This window comes from Anser anser (genome assembly GCF_964211835.1).
Source record: "Anser anser genome assembly, chromosome: 2".
Classification (NCBI taxonomy): Eukaryota; Metazoa; Chordata; class Aves; order Anseriformes; family Anatidae; genus Anser; species Anser anser.
Genome location: NC_139721.1, coordinates 16843531 through 16860938, shown reverse-complemented (window position 1 = coordinate 16860938; position 17408 = coordinate 16843531). Strand labels below are relative to the sequence as shown.

General features: G+C 36.0%; 1 protein-coding gene across 5 annotated transcripts in view; it reads right to left on the bottom strand.

Moving 5' to 3' along the window:
• The window catches only part of CSMD3 (CUB and Sushi multiple domains 3), a 1012063-nt gene that overhangs the window by 372846 nt on the left and 621809 nt on the right, over nucleotides 1–17408 (bottom strand). For all 5 annotated transcript variants that reach the window (XM_083827432.1, XM_083827428.1, XM_083827429.1 and 2 more), the window contains one exon: nucleotides 13718–13839. In XM_083827432.1, the coding sequence (XP_083683558.1) occupies nucleotides 13718–13839 (122 nt within the window). The remainder of the gene's footprint in view (nucleotides 1–13717; nucleotides 13840–17408) is intronic.

The following is a 17408-nucleotide window of genomic DNA, read 5'->3' as shown; positions in this document are numbered from 1 at the left end:
TTTCAACCCTCCAGACAGCAGATGAGTTCTGCTTGCTGAATGATACATAATGTCATTTCTTTCTTATGGTTCTTTAAAAAGACATTTTGTTTTGAGTTGGTTTGGTTTCTTGGTTTTCGGTTTTAACTCCAATATTAATGATAAATTTAATTAATTTAATTTTCCATAGAGGCTAATCCTGCAATCAGTTATTTATAAAAATCCTTTAGTTACATTTGCTTTGGAGCTACAATCTTTGAAAACAAATGTGTAGTCCTTTCTCATTTGAGACCAAATACTATTAGAAAGTCTTACAAGGGAAGAATAGTACATTAAAACAACAGCATGAAAAGACTATATTTTCATTTTTTAATTGTATAGTTTTTCTGTTTGCACAAAACTATAACTTCTATTGTGCCTGTGCACATTCACAACAGTGTTTCAGGGACTGATTAACCAGAGGAATACAGCCTCAACATTTAATGTAGTCCCAAACAAAGAAGAATTCTACAAAACAGAAATAATCTTGTAAATAAGGTCTTCAGCGAAGAAAATAATAGTAATGAATTACACACCTTAATTCAGCTATCAATATAGCACCCACAAAGGGAAATAAAGGATGGCAAACAAATCATTAAGCAGACACTTTGGTTTAAACTTAAGTCAGTGCATTTAATGTGTTCCCTATCACATAAAGTATTATAGAACTTTAATATTATAAAATAGAATATATATATAAATTTTTCCTCTAAGCAAATCTTTCAGATTGGATATTGCCATATTTTCTCACTTTAAACATCTTAACCTTTGCAAATACTATTTAATTATACCTCTAAAAAATTACTAGTGTGTTTAAGTAAAAATAAGTTATATCCACTTGCTTTATTGAGCCACTAGAAAATAAGATAGATACATTTTTTGATCTGGACCCTGGAGGAAATGACTAGTAACTAAATTTAGGCTGGTATGGGAATCAAATTTGTACCTAGAAGACGGTAAGAGAAGTTAGATTTGGAAATTCCAGCTGTTTTTCTAGTGCCAAAACATTTAACGTTGATCCATAAAGAAATCAATTTCTGCAAGTATTATCTTTCAAAAACAAACGAACAAAAAAGGTATGATCAAAATATACTAGCAACAGCAAGAACTCCACCCCAGTCAAACATGTGCAAGATACTTACTTTCATCACTTTCCACTGTTACTCTAGAATAACAGCATCAACCAAACGAACAAAACTATAGATTGATGCCCATCCTTTGCTCAACAGTCAAAACAAATTCTCTGTTTACCTTCTTCACTGGAAAAAGTGAAACCAAACAAGGAGATGAAAATACATGTTGTTTGTATCTGTATGTCCTTAAATGCCCTCAGTGTGGTTAATTGCTTTTGTGCTGAGGATGTCAGACTACTTCTCATTTAGTAAATGATGTACATTTATATCAGATGGTATGAGGTAATGAAATTATGCCATCTGATTGATCACTTTACCTCCATAATTTTCCATAGAATCATAGGTCCATCAACAATATAACCATGTTATTGTATCTTTCATTATGGAAGAATAATTTCAGTAGGAAATGTATCATTTATTATAAAAATGAGGTTTAGTTTTATTTAATATTAATACTACCAAAATGTAATCAACTAAAATTAGGTGTCTAATAAAAAAACGATCACTTTCACTACCTTCACAGATAGTGCTTTTGCACAGATAAGCTATTTGGAGAGGAATTCATCTTGCTTATTTTGGACAATTTCTCTTAGGATACGTAATTAATCAGTATGTTAGAATTCATGTCTCCAGTGAAACTAATATCTCTTCATTAACTTTAGAGAGAGTCTAAAATAAAAGGTCTACCAGCTATGGCACTTAACCTTTTGTTGACAAGTTAGATGACATTGATATGCACAAAGTCTTTCTCTCCCATAAAATCATCCATCCATATCTTCTTCACTGCAGTTGTGAAAAAGATGAGGATGATTGTATGTAGAATGATGTGTTAATTATTTCATATTGCATCTAGCTGAATATGACTCCCTATCCGGGTAGCATTTGATACTTTAGCATAACAAAGAAATGAAAGAAACTGTAGATTTTAGAGAAAGGTAAGTAAAAATAAAATTGCTTGTTACTTATGAGGTACAGAAACATGTCTATATTCTTAAAAAGAAATGTGCATCCCAAGTTGGACACAGCTAACCTAAGATAACGATTGTTTTCTTAAGAGGACAAGATCAGAATAGTAACGAGGTCAGCTGTAAACTAAAAGGAGAAAACAGTTCTGAAATATCTCTAAACATTACTATACAACAAAGAAAAAAAATATATGCCGGAGATCAAAAGGCTAAGAATTCGAAGTTTACAAAAGCCAAGACATTATATTTGGAGCCAATGATTTCAGCACAAGAAAGGGAGACAGGGATGGCCCAGGTAGCCTGAAAAGTATAATTAGAGAAGACCATTATAGATTATGGTAATAGGCACAAGCAGCTAAATATATATATATATATTATATATATATATATTTAGATAAAGCAACAATAAAAAGAATTCATGAACATCCTTCCGTCATAAAACTAAGTTCAATGTCAGAGTTGAAAAATAAAATAAAAATAATTGTTCTGTAAGAGTACTGCAATCCTCGCTACAGGAAGGACATGGACGTGCTAGAGCGAGTCCAGAGAAGGGCGACCAAGCTGGTGAGGGGTCTGGAAAACAAGTCTTACGAGGAGCGGCTGAGGGAGCTGGGCTTGTTCAGCCTGGAGAAGAGGAGGCTCAGGGGCGACCTTATCGCTCTCTACAGTTACCTTAAAGGAGGCTGTAAAGAGGTGGAGGTTGGTCTGTTCTCCTACGTGCCTGGTGACAGGACGAGGGGGAATGGGCTCAAGTTGCGACAGGGGAGTTTTAGGTTGGATGTTAGGAAGTACTTCTTTACCGAAAGGGTTATTAAGCATTGGAATGGGCTGCCCAGGGAGGTGGTGGAGTCACCATCCCTGGAGGTCTTTAAAAGACGTTTAGATGTAGAGCTTAGCGATATGGTTTAGTGGAGTACTTAGTGTTAGGTCGGAGGTTGGACTCGATGATCTTGAGGTCTCTTCCAACCTAGAAATCTGTGATACTGTGATACTGTGATAAGAAGGGGCTGAATGCTTCTAATTAACTTGTCCCTCCTGTTCTCTCATTCAGTAGTTTGTTAAAATCAACATCCTTGTAAGCAGCATAAAATCCGCCCTTTATCATCCCTCTGAGAGTAAGCAGTCTGATCCAAAACAAAACAGCGAAGTCAGTGACTGATGCCAGCCTAACCTACAGCACGTGCTAAACATTCTCAAGGGGAAAACGCAGGAGTGATATTAGTGACTTATGTCTCAGTGGATGTGGCTCCCCTTCAAGCATCCCCTTCAGTTCACAATGTGAATGGTGCCGTGAGCCTTTACAGAAGCCACTTCATAGAAAATAAATAGGCCTATCAAACTATGGGTAGCTCAATTTTCCCATAAGATATCAGCAAAAGGTGTATACAGAGCACAACACTTTACAATATAAAGATCACTCACAAGAGCAACCAAGTGAATTCAAGTGTGGAGGAAAGATACAAGTCTTTGTGCCAGAAAGTCATCAAACAAAATAGACTAAACATACCAATTGTTTGTAGTGCATGAATTAGAAACTTTCTAAAGAATTATCTGGGCCATAGACATTGATGTCTTTTAAAAAGTTCTAGCTATGTTTGTATTCAGAGTGTACAGTAGAAATAACTCGGACCACTTTTAGGAACCTATAGAACTAAACTGAACTAAAATTCAGGTTCAGCCTTTAATTCTACCTAAAGATTTAAATAAAGGCAGTGTTAATTCTTTAAACTCTAGTTATGGCTAGACCTTAAAATTGCTGTTGGCCAAAAGAGAAACAGTTATTCCTGTTCCAGTTATTGCAATAGGTGTGATCTCTCATCTATCCCCTATGGGGAGAACATATTTTCACAATGTGAAAGAGGTGCTACCAGCACCACACAAGCATTCGCTCACTCTCCCAAAGTGGGATGGAGGAGAGAATAAAAAAATAATAATATTAATAATAATAATATTAATGATTGAAAAAAGGTTAAATTTTTGTTTAGAGATAAAGACATTTTAATAGGACAGAAAATAAATGGAAAATAATAATAATGATAAAAGAATACACAAAACAAGTGATGGACAATGCAATTGTTCACCACCCACTGACCAATGCCCAGCCAGTCCCCAAGCAGTGGCAGACCCCACCCCTGGCCAACTCCTCCAAGTTTCATTGTTCAGTATACTGTCATATAGTATGGAATGTCCCTTTGGCCAGCCTGGGTCAGCTGTCCTGGCTGTGTCCCCTCCCAGCTCCTTGTGGACCTCCAGCATTTTCACTGGCAGGACAGTGTGTGAAAGCTGAAACGTCCTTGACTTTGAGTAAGCACAGCTCTGCAACAGCTAAATCATCAGTGTGTTATCATTATTACTCTCATCTTAAACCCAAGTAAGTACCATAAACCACAGTAAGTACCATACCAGCTACTAGGAAGAACATTAACTACCTCAGCTGAAACCAGGACAACAGGGCTCATACACTCACAGAAATTGCAGGAAGAAAAAAAAAAAAAATTTAGTTAGATAACATCTACAGTAACTAAGGAAATGCATCTGTCTTCTTCTCATAATGAAAACAGAGACATAGTAAAATTGAAGGATTGGAGGACAAGTCATTAATCCGTTTGTGATTACATTATCTTTTTTTTTCCCCCTCCAAATCTGACTATTTATTTCACAATTTCTCTCCAATGCTTAAACCACAGCACATCCATATACCTCCTGACTCCAACTCCTCTTTCATCAATTGATTCCATTCCCTCACTGCCAAATCTGCTAAACTCCTGTCTCAGAAATATTGGATTATTTTTTATGCTTTTATGCCAATAAGACAATCTCCTTTCTCTCCAAATGTGTTTCTAATATATATATATATAATATATATAATATATTATAATATATATTATATATATATATATATTAAACTGCTTTATGTATATTACTGTCATTTTTAACTGGATCAAAATCATAGAAACAGAATGGCTTGGGTTGGAAGGGACCTTAACAATCATCTAGTTCCAACCCCACTGCCATGGGCAGAGATGCCACCCAATAGATGAGGTTGCTCAGGGCCCCATCCAACATAGCCTTGAACAACTCCACTGATGGGGCATCCACAACTTCTCTGGGCAACCTGTTCCAGTGCTATACCACACTGTGAGTAAAGTATTTCCTCTTAATAACTAATCTTGATCTCCCCTCTTTTAGTTTAAAACCATCCCCCCTTGTCCTATCACTACATGTCCATGTAAAAAGTCACTCTCCATCTTCTTTATAAGCCCCTTTAAGTACTGAAAGTACAAAATGAAGTCTTCCAGGAGCCTTCTCTTCTCCAGGGTGAACAACCCCAGCTCTCTTAGTCTTTTTTTCATAGGAGAGGTGCTCCAGTCCTTTGATCATCTTCATGGCAGCCCTCCCCTGGACTCTCTCTAATCGACTGACATCCTTCTGGGTGCTCCAGGCCTGGAAGCAGCACTGCAAGTGGGACCTCACAAAGGCAGAATAGAGGTCCCCTTTCCACAACCTGCTGGCCACTCCTCTGTTGATGCAGCCCAGCCTGTAGTTAGCCTTCTGGGCTGCAAGTACACACATGCTGGCTCATACCAAAACCCCAAGGTCCTTCTCTGGGGAGCTGCTCTCATTGCGTTTTTCTCCCTGTCTGTACCCATGTCTGGGATCTCCCCAACCCAGGTGCGGCACTTTGCACTTGGACTTGTTGAACCTCATTAGGTTTATGTGGGCACACTTCTCAAGCTTGTCCAGATCACTTTGGATGGCATGGCTTTCTTCTGTTGCATCAGCTGCACCACTCAGCTTCGTGTCATCTGCAAATTTGCTGAGAGTTCACTCAATTTCATTAAGTCATTGATAAAGACATTAAACAGCAAATGATTTTGAATGATATGGAAGAATAGCAGCAATAAAACTAAAAAACAATTCAATAGCTTATGAACAGGAGTGAAGTATTTTACATCTCCTAGTTCCATATATAATAAATTATCTTCTTTTGACAAATACAGCACCAGATTTTCTTTATCCACAAATAACATGGAAGAAAAACTGGATTATGGTTAAAATATATAGTTAAGAGTGAGGTTAAATATTATCATATTTTCTGATCATTTCATTGACTGAAACACCTGCAGTATATCTTGACAACAGGCTTAGGAAAAGCCAAGTTTGAGACATTTGATTTTAAAAAGAGCTATCGTGTTGTTTGTTCAAACAGGTCTGACTAAAAGAGACATCATGAAATGAGTGTTTGATTTCATGGTAAACTACCCAGCCTGTCTGAGATTTATACTGTCAACATGAATAAATATGCATGGCAACTGGGTTTAAGCTTGATGAGAAGCTTAGGAAATGTTCCATTGACAATAGTTAATGAGATAACACAGCTGTGGTAAATTAAATGTAAACATTCAGCTTTTTTGCTGAGTTTATTTCGCATATTTTGGCTTTGCCTAAAAAGCACACAAACAGAAATGCAAAGATGAAATTTTTACAGGAGGGAAACAGCAACATCGTGACATAAGGAAGGAGTAGGGAAAGAACGGAATATAAAATATCTGACAGCCACAGAAAGACCTAGCAAATATACATATATATATATATAAGAGAAACAAAAAATGAACAACCAACTCCCAACTCTCAGAAGCAAATCATTATTGATTTCAAAATTATTTTGACATGGAATAGATAAAAGAAGGTGAGCACTGGCAAACTGTTGAAACATTCAGGATACATTTACCTATTTATTCAGATAGTAAGAATACTTTTACGCATTAAATACACTGAATATAAAATATAAAATATGATGGTGACAAATGAACAGTAACATAGGATATGATCATGTCAAATTTCTTTTTATATAAATTCCTGTCAAGTACAATTAACAGAAGAACCTATTTTTCTAATCCATCAAATTTAAGAGTGATGTTGTATGTTTAATTTCTCCTTAAAATTTTTGGAAAACTGCTTGATCTGTTTTTAAAGAATCTCTTTTGCTTATTTTTCTGCTTCCTTGTGGTGAATTTTATGTGGTGTGAATACGTCTGAGATCTGTCAGAAAGGCTGTCATTCTAGCACCGATGCTTTCCACAGCATTTCTATCACCGTGGATTACAAAAAAATCAACAAGTATAATTTGTAAGATTTGAAGTCTGGTTAACTTTAGCACTAGTTCTGATCTCACTTAAGTTTTAGCCTGTTATTAAATCTAGACTAAGCATTTTATAGCGCATCCTTATGAAGAACAAAATCAAGAATCAAAACTGACACTTTCTCATCCCATATGCTACTTAAGCTAAACAGCATGAACTAGGTTTTACTGCAGCCCAGCAAGTATGATTTTTTCCATTACTAGTAAAAGCCTTCAGGATTTGTACTGACCTGACAAGAAGCTTCTCTGCATTATTTGGTTTTCTCTTGGCCAAAGCTGGTTTTAGCATGCTTAAGCTGTGATAACAATTCACAGCTGTGAATTTGTCTCACTAGAAGCAAGAGTTGATACTTTGATTTACAGAACCAAAGAAACATAGGAACTAAGGCTGTGTCACCAGACAGCACAATACAGAAAATCTTGCAATGCTCCTAACAAAATGAAACTTTTTCCATGATTCTATTCTGTAAGTTCAGGGAAAAAAAGAAAAAAAGAAAAAAAAAAAGGAACTAAACAAAAAAGCCTTTGCATGAGCTCAATCCACCCAGCATTTTCTTTTGTAAAATGAGGTGCTATAGTTATTTACTGCATGAAATTTTAAAGACACTTTCTTCAAATCTTTAGATTCTTCTACCTATAGTTTTCCCATACAAAGCTCTAAATAAACAAGTCTGATCTATGCTTCTCTCTTCGGAGGTTGCAAACTGCTATTTCCCTTTAACAAAGGCTGTTAGTCCATGAATAAAACAAAACTTTGTTACTAGTCACATGGAGAACAGGGCCAAACAGGACCTGAGAGAAAGACAGCCCTGGAGCAAGATGTAAGTAACTGTAAAATTCAGCCTGTAAACTGCTTTCTGTGCATACAGTTCATATCTGAGACAGACTAAATGAAATGTGATACCACAGAAAATTATAAACAATATTTCCAGCTATTTCTTGATAAGAACTATAACTCTAACCTAGATGAAACCAGGACAAAATAGAAGTGTTCTTTCCTTTTTCCAGTTACCAGGGACTTCACCTGACTGCCACAACTTTTCACGTGTGATGGAGAGAGGCCTGGAAACTACATCAGCCAATTCCCTCAGGACCCTGGGATGCATGTCATCAGGCCCTATAGATTTGTACTTGTTTAGATTCATCAGGTGGTCTCGAACCTGGTCATTGCTTACACTAGGTGGGACTTTGCTCCCCCAGCCTCCATCTACAGGTTTAGGGAAATGAAAGACTTGGGAAGCCTGACTGGCAGTGAAGACTGAGTCAAAGAAGTTGTTGAGTACTTCAGCCTTCTCCATGTCTGTCGTTAAGAGTTCAAAATGAATGATGAAACTACATGATGAGTTTGTACAACATCCCATGAGATATCCAAGTATCATTTCCCTAACTAGATGTGAGAGATGTAATGAGGTTGAATCCAAACTGAGAAAACCTTATTCTCGTTTCTGTGCAGGTATATTTCCTATGGACTCAAGGGATTAACAATATGAGAATCACCGTTCAGGCCAAAGCATCAAATTTTCAATTCTGTTCTGTATTTAATGTACCACAGAGAGGCACATGTTGAATGTTCTTTCAGGCAAATCTCTGTAACCCTAGCTTTGGCATTTTAGATCCATTTTTTGAGACTAATAATGAAAGATTTATAAGGAGGTCTCTATTTGACATTGCATTCCCTACGTGAGGTATATATTTTTAGATAGACTGACAACTACATATATTCAAAATTAAGGAAAGAATGCAATATTTATCAAGACTTAATGACAAAACTCATAAACATTTAAGTAAAACATACACAAATAGGTAGATACCCATAGACTAATATAAAAAATTGAGAAAAATATTTTTAAAATATTCTGTTTGATGCTCTTGTCACATTTTATATACATTTTTTTTAATGATGATTTGACCACATTGTGGCATGCAGTGCATTGTTCCTTATATGTTGTCAAGACAGTTTATCTCATTTTAATATTTGCCAATTTTTACAAGCAATAATAATAATAATTAAATACGTAGAACAGATTTTCACATCAAACAAAATAATCCATTGTGCTGTATTTTGCCATACATTTCCCATACATACATACATACATACATATGACCTCCAGTTTCAATTAATCATGTTGGACAGCTCATAGCAAATAGGTCTGCTACTAGCATGCTACACTTTTGTATACATTCACATACAGTTTTAAAGCCAAGATACTCTTTCTAACCAGACAGTAAAAGGTATAGTAACATTAAAAAAAAAAAAACAAGACACAAAAAAAGTTTTGTTTAAAAATATGTAATGAGAATATATTTACATTTAAGAGCTTCAGAGGGGAGGCATCCTTTCTTTGTTTTCTCTAGCAAGGGACATGAGTGGAACAAGAGGTTCTATATGCATGTCAGCAATAAAAAGAAAATGAAGGGAGCTAAGGGCTCTCCACTAATGGAGCAGGTCACATGGTGACAAAGGACATGGAAAAGACTGATATACTGGATGCTTTTTGCACTTCTGTCTCACTGAATTCAGGAATTACAGAACCCTGAGATCAGACGGAAAGTGTGGAGAAAGGAAGACTTTCAGTAGAAGAAGATCAATTTAGTGAAAATGTAAACTAATTGGATATACAAAGGTGGTGAGGGAACTGACGAGGGAAGGTGCACCACTTGACCCATTGTTTTTTAACAGGGAAGGTCTCATGGGTGATGGTTGGAGGCTGTCTTGGGCATAGGTGATAATGAGATGACAGAATTCTCAATCCTTGCAGAAGCAAGAAGGGTGGTTACCAGAACTGCTACTTTAGATTTTCAGAGGGCAGATTTTGGCCTATTTAGGGAACTGGTTGAGAGAGTCCCTTGGGAGGCAGTTCTGAAGGGTGAAGGAGTGAAGGGAGGCTGGACATTCTTCAATAAAGAAATCTTGAAGGCATAAGAGCAGGCTGCCCCTAGGTGCCGAAAAACAAGACAAGCAAAAAAAAAGACCAGCATGGCTGAACAGAGCTTCTTCTGGAACTCAGGAAGAAAAAAAGAGTTTATGACCTTTGGAAGAAGGAGCCAGCAACTCTGGAGGACTGCAAACATGTTGCGAGGTTATGCGGGGACGAAACTAGAAGCGCCCAAGCCCAGATAGAATTTAACTTGACTATGGCAGTAAAAGACGATTTAAAAAGTTTTTATAAATGTATAAACAACAAAAGGAGGGCTAAGGAGAATCTCCATCCTTTATTGGATGGGGGGGTGGGGCTGGGGGGAGGGGGGGAGAAGAGAGAGAGAGAAAAAGACAGCAGATGAGCAAAAGGGGAGTAACTTAATGTGTTCTTTATGTCAGTCTTTATTAGTAAGACTAATCCTTCTCAGGGTACCTATCCTGCTGAGCTGGAAGACAGAGACAGGGAGCAGAATAAAGCCATTATAATCCAAGAGGAAATGGTTAGCAACCTACTACACTCCTTGAACACATACAAATCTACAGGGCCAGATGGGATTCATCCAAGGGTACTAAAGGAGCTGGCAGAAGTGATTGCCAAATTACTTTCAACAATTTATCAGCAGTCCTGACGATCAGGGGATGTCTTAGTTGACTGGAGATTAGTGACTGTCACACCTATCTACAAGAAGGGCAAGAAGAAAGAACCATAGAATTAAAGGCCTGTCCATCTGACCTTAGTACCAGGGAAAGTCATGGAGCAGATCATCTTGACTGCCATTGCACAGCACCTACAGGAAAACCAAGTGATCAGACCCAGTCAGCATGGGTTTATGAAAGGCAGATCCTGCTTGAGTAACCTGATCTGCTTCCAAAGCAAAGCATTTGATCTGTTAAGAGTTTTGAGAGAAAGACAAGCCTAACAGGCACCTCCATAGATATAGAGCTACCGTAGAGAGTCCTGCAAAGGGAATACTAAGACGATTAAAGCACTGCAGCATCTCAGGAAATGCTGAGAGAGCTGGGTCTAGTTTGCCTGAAGAAGGCTCAGTGGGATCTTAACGCATATAAATATCTGAAGGGAGGATGTATCAAAGATGGAGCCAAACTCTTTTTCAGTGGTGTTCAGTGACAGGATAAGAAGAAATAGAACAAACTGAAACACAAACATGGGAGGTTCTGTATGAACTGAGGAAAACTCTTTTTCATTGTGAAAGTGACATAAGCACTGGAACAGGTTGCCCAAGGAGGCTATGGAGTTTCACTTCTTGGAGATATTTGAAGCCCATCTGGACATGGTCCTAGACAACCAGCTCTTACATGTCTCTGCTTGAGCAGGGCGGGTGGAAAAGATGACCTCCAAAGGTCCCTTCTAACCTCATTTATTCTGTGACTCTGTGAACCATGCTTACTTCACCACTTGAGGGCAGTGAAACACTGGAACAGGTTGCCCAGAGGAGTTGTGGATGCCCCCTCTCTGAAGTGTTCAAGGCCCGGCTGGATGGGGCTTTAGGCAACCTGATCTGGTGAAAAATGTCTCTGCCCATGGCAGGAGGGTTGGACTTAGATGATCTTTAAGGGTCCCTTCCAATTCAAACCATTCAATAATTCTAGGATTCCATAACAACCAGAGACAAAACGTGCTCACTTCTTACTTTCCTGCACTCAGCTTTAAATCCAAAATTCCTTAAAACAAAAAGTGGAAATGTGTAAGGAAACAATACTGATGAATAATGCTTTTGAATGCTCCAGTGAAAAATACTTTTGATCGCAACAAAGTTCTGGAGTTTTGAAGATAACACTGCATCATCATGTTATGAATTGGTGAGGAAGATGAAGGATGGCAGTATCAGGACATAAATACTTCTGTCCAAAAGTGTAATTCTTAAACCTCTTCAAGTCATTAATATCTTAACTCTGGAGCCACTTGAGATTTGCCAGATGGTACATACTAATTGTGAGCTTAAAGTCATTCTCACATGACTTTTTTATGTAGGCATGCTCTTGCTGGATTTAAGAAAGTAATATATTTGAAGTAAAAATATGTCCTAAAGGGTCTTCATTTAATTCTATACATTAGCTCAATGATGGTTTTCAAACCAAATATTTAGATCACGTGTTCAAATTGTAGGAAGTGCACTTAGCTTCCTCAAAGAACAGGATATTAAATCCTATACACTGCCAAATTTGACAGAATTTGCTCTCAGAAATTCTAGACATGCATCAATTTAATCTTGTTCCCTAAGGATTTGGGTTAATAAAAATAAAAATTTATAAAAATATGAAGCTTCTTTTGGTTAGAGAAATGGAGCTTTATTATTTTGAACTTTGGAAACATTTCTGAAACTGCAAATGTCACCTGGAGGACAGACAACTATTGCTCTCTGCATCATCTTTCAGGACCTCTTGACAGATTTTTAAAGATCTATAAATTGGATAAACTGGATTAAAAGTCCTTAGAACAAGTATAAAACAAACAAACAATCCCCTCAATACCACCAAACTCCCACCAAAAACATCTACCCTTTTCATTATGAATATTCCAGTCACTTGATTAAATATTCTTTTTTCTTCTTCCAAAGTGGAACACAAAGGTGGCTGGAGACAGATTCTTCCACACAGGACATTGTAAGAGGAGTAGACAGAGAAATCTAACAATGTAGCCAAATGGCTTCTGAAATGGAATCAGGTTTTCACTGCTTCATGATTAATAAATTCAGTGTGGATGGGTAGGCCTTCAAAGCCTCTGTGATCAATTCATGGAGTGTGATGCAGATGGCAACACAGAAAAGAAATGAGGAGGTAGAACATACTCCTGATAGCAGCAAACACAGATGTTGATAAAACATTACTGAACTATACAGTTAATTTCTTTTGTATTACTTCTAAACAAGTCCATTACTCTCAGTTCAGATGAAGTGATACACCTAGAAATACAGTCATTGCTGCCAGGTGCCTAGCTGTTGAAATTAAGGACAACTGGTATCATAAGTTAGCTTTATTGCTTTTATTTGACTCATCTGGCATTATCAGAACTCCTAGTGCTTTGTTATAAACTGTAGGTATAAAGTGTGTGAGATTTCAATAAAACAGTTCAGACAGTGAAATAAGTTATACAACTTTATAATAGTCCTTCAAGAAGTAAAAGTGAATTCATGAATTTCAGTGATTTCTCACATAGTCTGAGGCCAAATACAATGCAAGCACTTTTACACAGTGCAGCTCTACTAACACAGTGTTTGTGGACCCATTATATTGTTTCATATCATGGGTAATTTCTTCTGGGAATTCATTTCGAGAACCATATAAAAACATGATGGCTACTACTTGGCATACAAAAAGTAAAACACTCTTAGGAAAAACAACATGTTTTAACATCTGTCCATACCCATCTAATACCAGCCATTTCACAGAAATTTCTGCAATGTACCACATGCAGCTGCTGAACTGTAGAAACAAATCATATTAGTAACAAATGTCATGGCCTACTTATGCTTTTGTGGCATTTATTTTTAAAGCAAAGCCAGAATGTTAAACTTACCTTATTAGTATTGATAGCTGTGATGACCCACACACATTGAGCATTGCTGTCATACTGGAATGGAAAATTGGGTGATGTGAAAGTGCCGCCAGGACCCTGAAGATTGGATCCACAAGTCTTAACTGCAAAAAGAAAGTTCACCTTTTAATTCAAATATGAAATGCATGTAGCAGTATCATAAAACAAGCTCTAATTTAAGTTAATTGAGATATAAAGGATTAAAATACCACTGAGCAAAAATAGAACTACCTAATACGAGACAATGGAATGACTCATGTTTAGTTATTCTAACAAAATAAAATATACTTTCTCGTGTCCAAGCTTTTCTTTCAAAAAACTAACATACTTGGAGTGAAAAGAGAAGCTGTACTAAGAGAAATTGCTCTATTTATTTTAAAAGAACACTTTAATTTGAATGGTTAAGAAGAATTTAGTAAGTTTATGCTATTACCTTCTTGAAAGACAAGAATTTATGAAGTAGAACACAAAGCTCACTCTCTTATCATTGTATATTTTTGTTTGTTTATTTGTGTATGACTGTCAACATTTTTCCTAGAAACTTTAAAGGAAACATGTAAAAGTCTTATACAAAATAGTGCTATCTGTTTTTAAGTATTGTAAATAACATTTAGTTACAAATTAAAGTCAGTATGGTTGTTTACATTAGTATACCATAAAAACAAAACAAAACAAGAAACCCACAACCCACCTGATATAATTATTTACTTTAGGTTTCATCTAACATCACAAATACCCCGAAGGACAGAAACAGGGACATTTCTGCTGGAGAATAACACTTTTTAGGCACTAACTTCAGCCTGCTGAAGCCAATGAAAGGCCTTTATTGTCGGCTCCTTAATACTTCGATCTTTGCTGAATACACAGTTGTTTTTTCCTGGATGCAGACTAGTTTATCCTTTTTCCCCATTAGTCACCAGAAATAATGTAATTCAAAATGGAAGCACACAGCTAACCACTCCTTAAAAAAAAAAAAAAAAACAAAAAAAAAAAACCTCCTTAAGCATTTTGGCTCATTTCTGGTTCTAGCCTTCACTGCATTTCTGCTAGTATACAGTTATTACACTTCTGGTGGTAACTTGGTAACTTCTGCAGCTATATGAAAATCACCTGGTAAATATGACCCCGTTAAAAGAGCTCATTCATAGAACAATTATGTGGAATCTCCAGTGTGAATTGTTTATGCACCATTTTTTTTTCACCATACAAATTCACAACCAACACCTAGAACATTAAAAACTTCCTAAATTCTCAGGAAAACAATGCTGGTGATTGATTACTGTGACATTTTTTCTTCATATACTACGCAATTTTAAATACTTCAGAGAGGAAGAAAATAAATTAAGGTTACTAGAAAAGACAATCAAATGTGACAAGCACATTGTTTCTTCACTACTTCCACACAATTTGCACCACCTTTACCCCTCAGAGAATCATCAAATTATGTATGTTAGAAAAGACCTTCAAGATCATCATCAATACTATAGTCTGTAACACAACAGATATATAAATAAATAATCCCTTTAAGGTTTTAATGTCTACATGATTATTTGATTGATTTCATTGCATTTTTCAGGCAACTGATGAACAAATCACATCTGTGTTTTTTGACAAGTATCAGTATAACTGCACTGAAACCAATGTTCTGCTCTATTATAGTTATATCATATTATAATATGCTTATGTTTTATTTTCTAGTCTATAACACATAGTTTGCAAATTAAAAAATAAATAAGCAAATAAATAAATGATTTATTTTCCCAGTAATTTGTCTGCCTCTCTTCATGTCAACACTGCATTTTCTTGTTCAATATCATCATTGCTTCTTTTATCCTTTTACTGGTTGTCTTTATTTCAACAGGCATCCCAAGTTACCTGCCTCTGATCACATGAGATTCATTATCAACCACTGCAGCCTTTGAAGGGCTGCAGAGCACCCTTCTCTGTAATGTAGTGGAATGTAATGTATGTAGATGTATGTGTAGATGTAATGTATGTGTAATGTAATGTAATATATGCAATGAATGTAATGGAAATGTAGTGTAAGTACACTTGCAAAACTAAGATGATTTTTTGTTTAGCTTTCAGTGATCATTTGAAAACCACTCCTGGACTATTGTAGTCCACTTGGTCTACATAAATTCTCTGATTTATTTTTTGAAAATTTTAAAGACTTCCCATGTCTTTGTTTCAAAACATTCCCTGACCACCCTTCTGAATTCTCGCAGTTGCTCACAAGATAAGTCGCCTATCTGTGAACTGCCATTATGGTTCTGTGACGGTTCTCGCAGCACTGCAAGGCTTAAGCAAAGTAGATGAAAAAATAAACTGTTCTCACTGAATTTTGGAAGTACTGACTGAGAAGATTTATGCAGTTCTTCACATGAGTAAGTCCATTTAACATGAGCAAAGCTTACAGAGAAGCTGAAAGTTGCAAAAGTAACTATTCTTGAAATAGACAATTCTACTAACCATCTGCTAACCAAATAATATGTCAGATGAATAGTTTGAGTCAACTTTAATTCAGCTCTCTATATTTTCAACCGGTAAACATGCAAAACAGATTAACAATTTCCAAATGCTCTCATGTTATTTACCCATGCCAAAAATGAGAATATAGGGCTGATAAATGGAAGCAAACATGACCTGAGAAATATATTGTTACTCTTTTAAAAGAAGATTATACATTATATGCAGTTTGGCAGCTGAATTATGTAAAGCATACATACACATTTCCTCCATAAAGTTTAATAAGCAGGGACTTTCATAAAACTTCATAAACATGAAGTTTTTCTGAAATCACAAGGTTTTAGAAACATGGAAAAAAAAAAAGTTAATTAAAAGGAAAACAAACTATAATAACAGTAAGAAACTGATTTCCTGAAGACTTCTGAATTGTTTTGTAAAATGCAAAGAAATAAATGTACTAAGAGCTTAATTACTTCTAATTCTGCAGACATGTCTAAATATGGGAGCATAGAAATGATATTTTTATATTTGTGAGAAAAGATTGCTAATGACAAATTAGTTACTTTCTTCTTCAGTGAGTGCATCAATAATTTCCAACAAAATTATGTTGTTTTTATTTTCTTCCAGAAGAAAGTGTCACAATTTATTTTCAAGTTGAAATGCTGAAGTTAAAAAACAAACAATATGTAGAAAAAGAAAAAAATCACATACATCCACCTTAAGAATTATTGTGTTACCTACCCACTTTTCTGGAATTTGTCAGCACTTAACAGAGGAAACGACTAATTTTGATGAATTTTTACACCACGTTCTCTAGCAACCCCCTCTGTTAGAAACAATATATTGTTGGGATACTTGAAGTAAAATATGTCAGATGTTACTTCTTCTTTATTTAAAATGGTAACAAGATCTATAACAGTTATTTTTTCATCTCATGCAAATAGTTGTCCATTAGGGACTGTATGGAATTAGGCACCGAGGAATTTAGGTTATCCCAATTTTACTTGCCTTTTTTTCAAATGAAATGGATGACAGTTAAAAGATGGGACAAAGGACAATATCTGTTGTGCAAGAAAACTGATTATCTGTATAACAGATATTATGAACATGATTTTTTTGAGAGAGAAAATGAGTGAACAACCTAAGTGCTATTCTTCTGTCCTAATAAATCTTAGAACAAGTTAGCAATACATGACAACCAAAA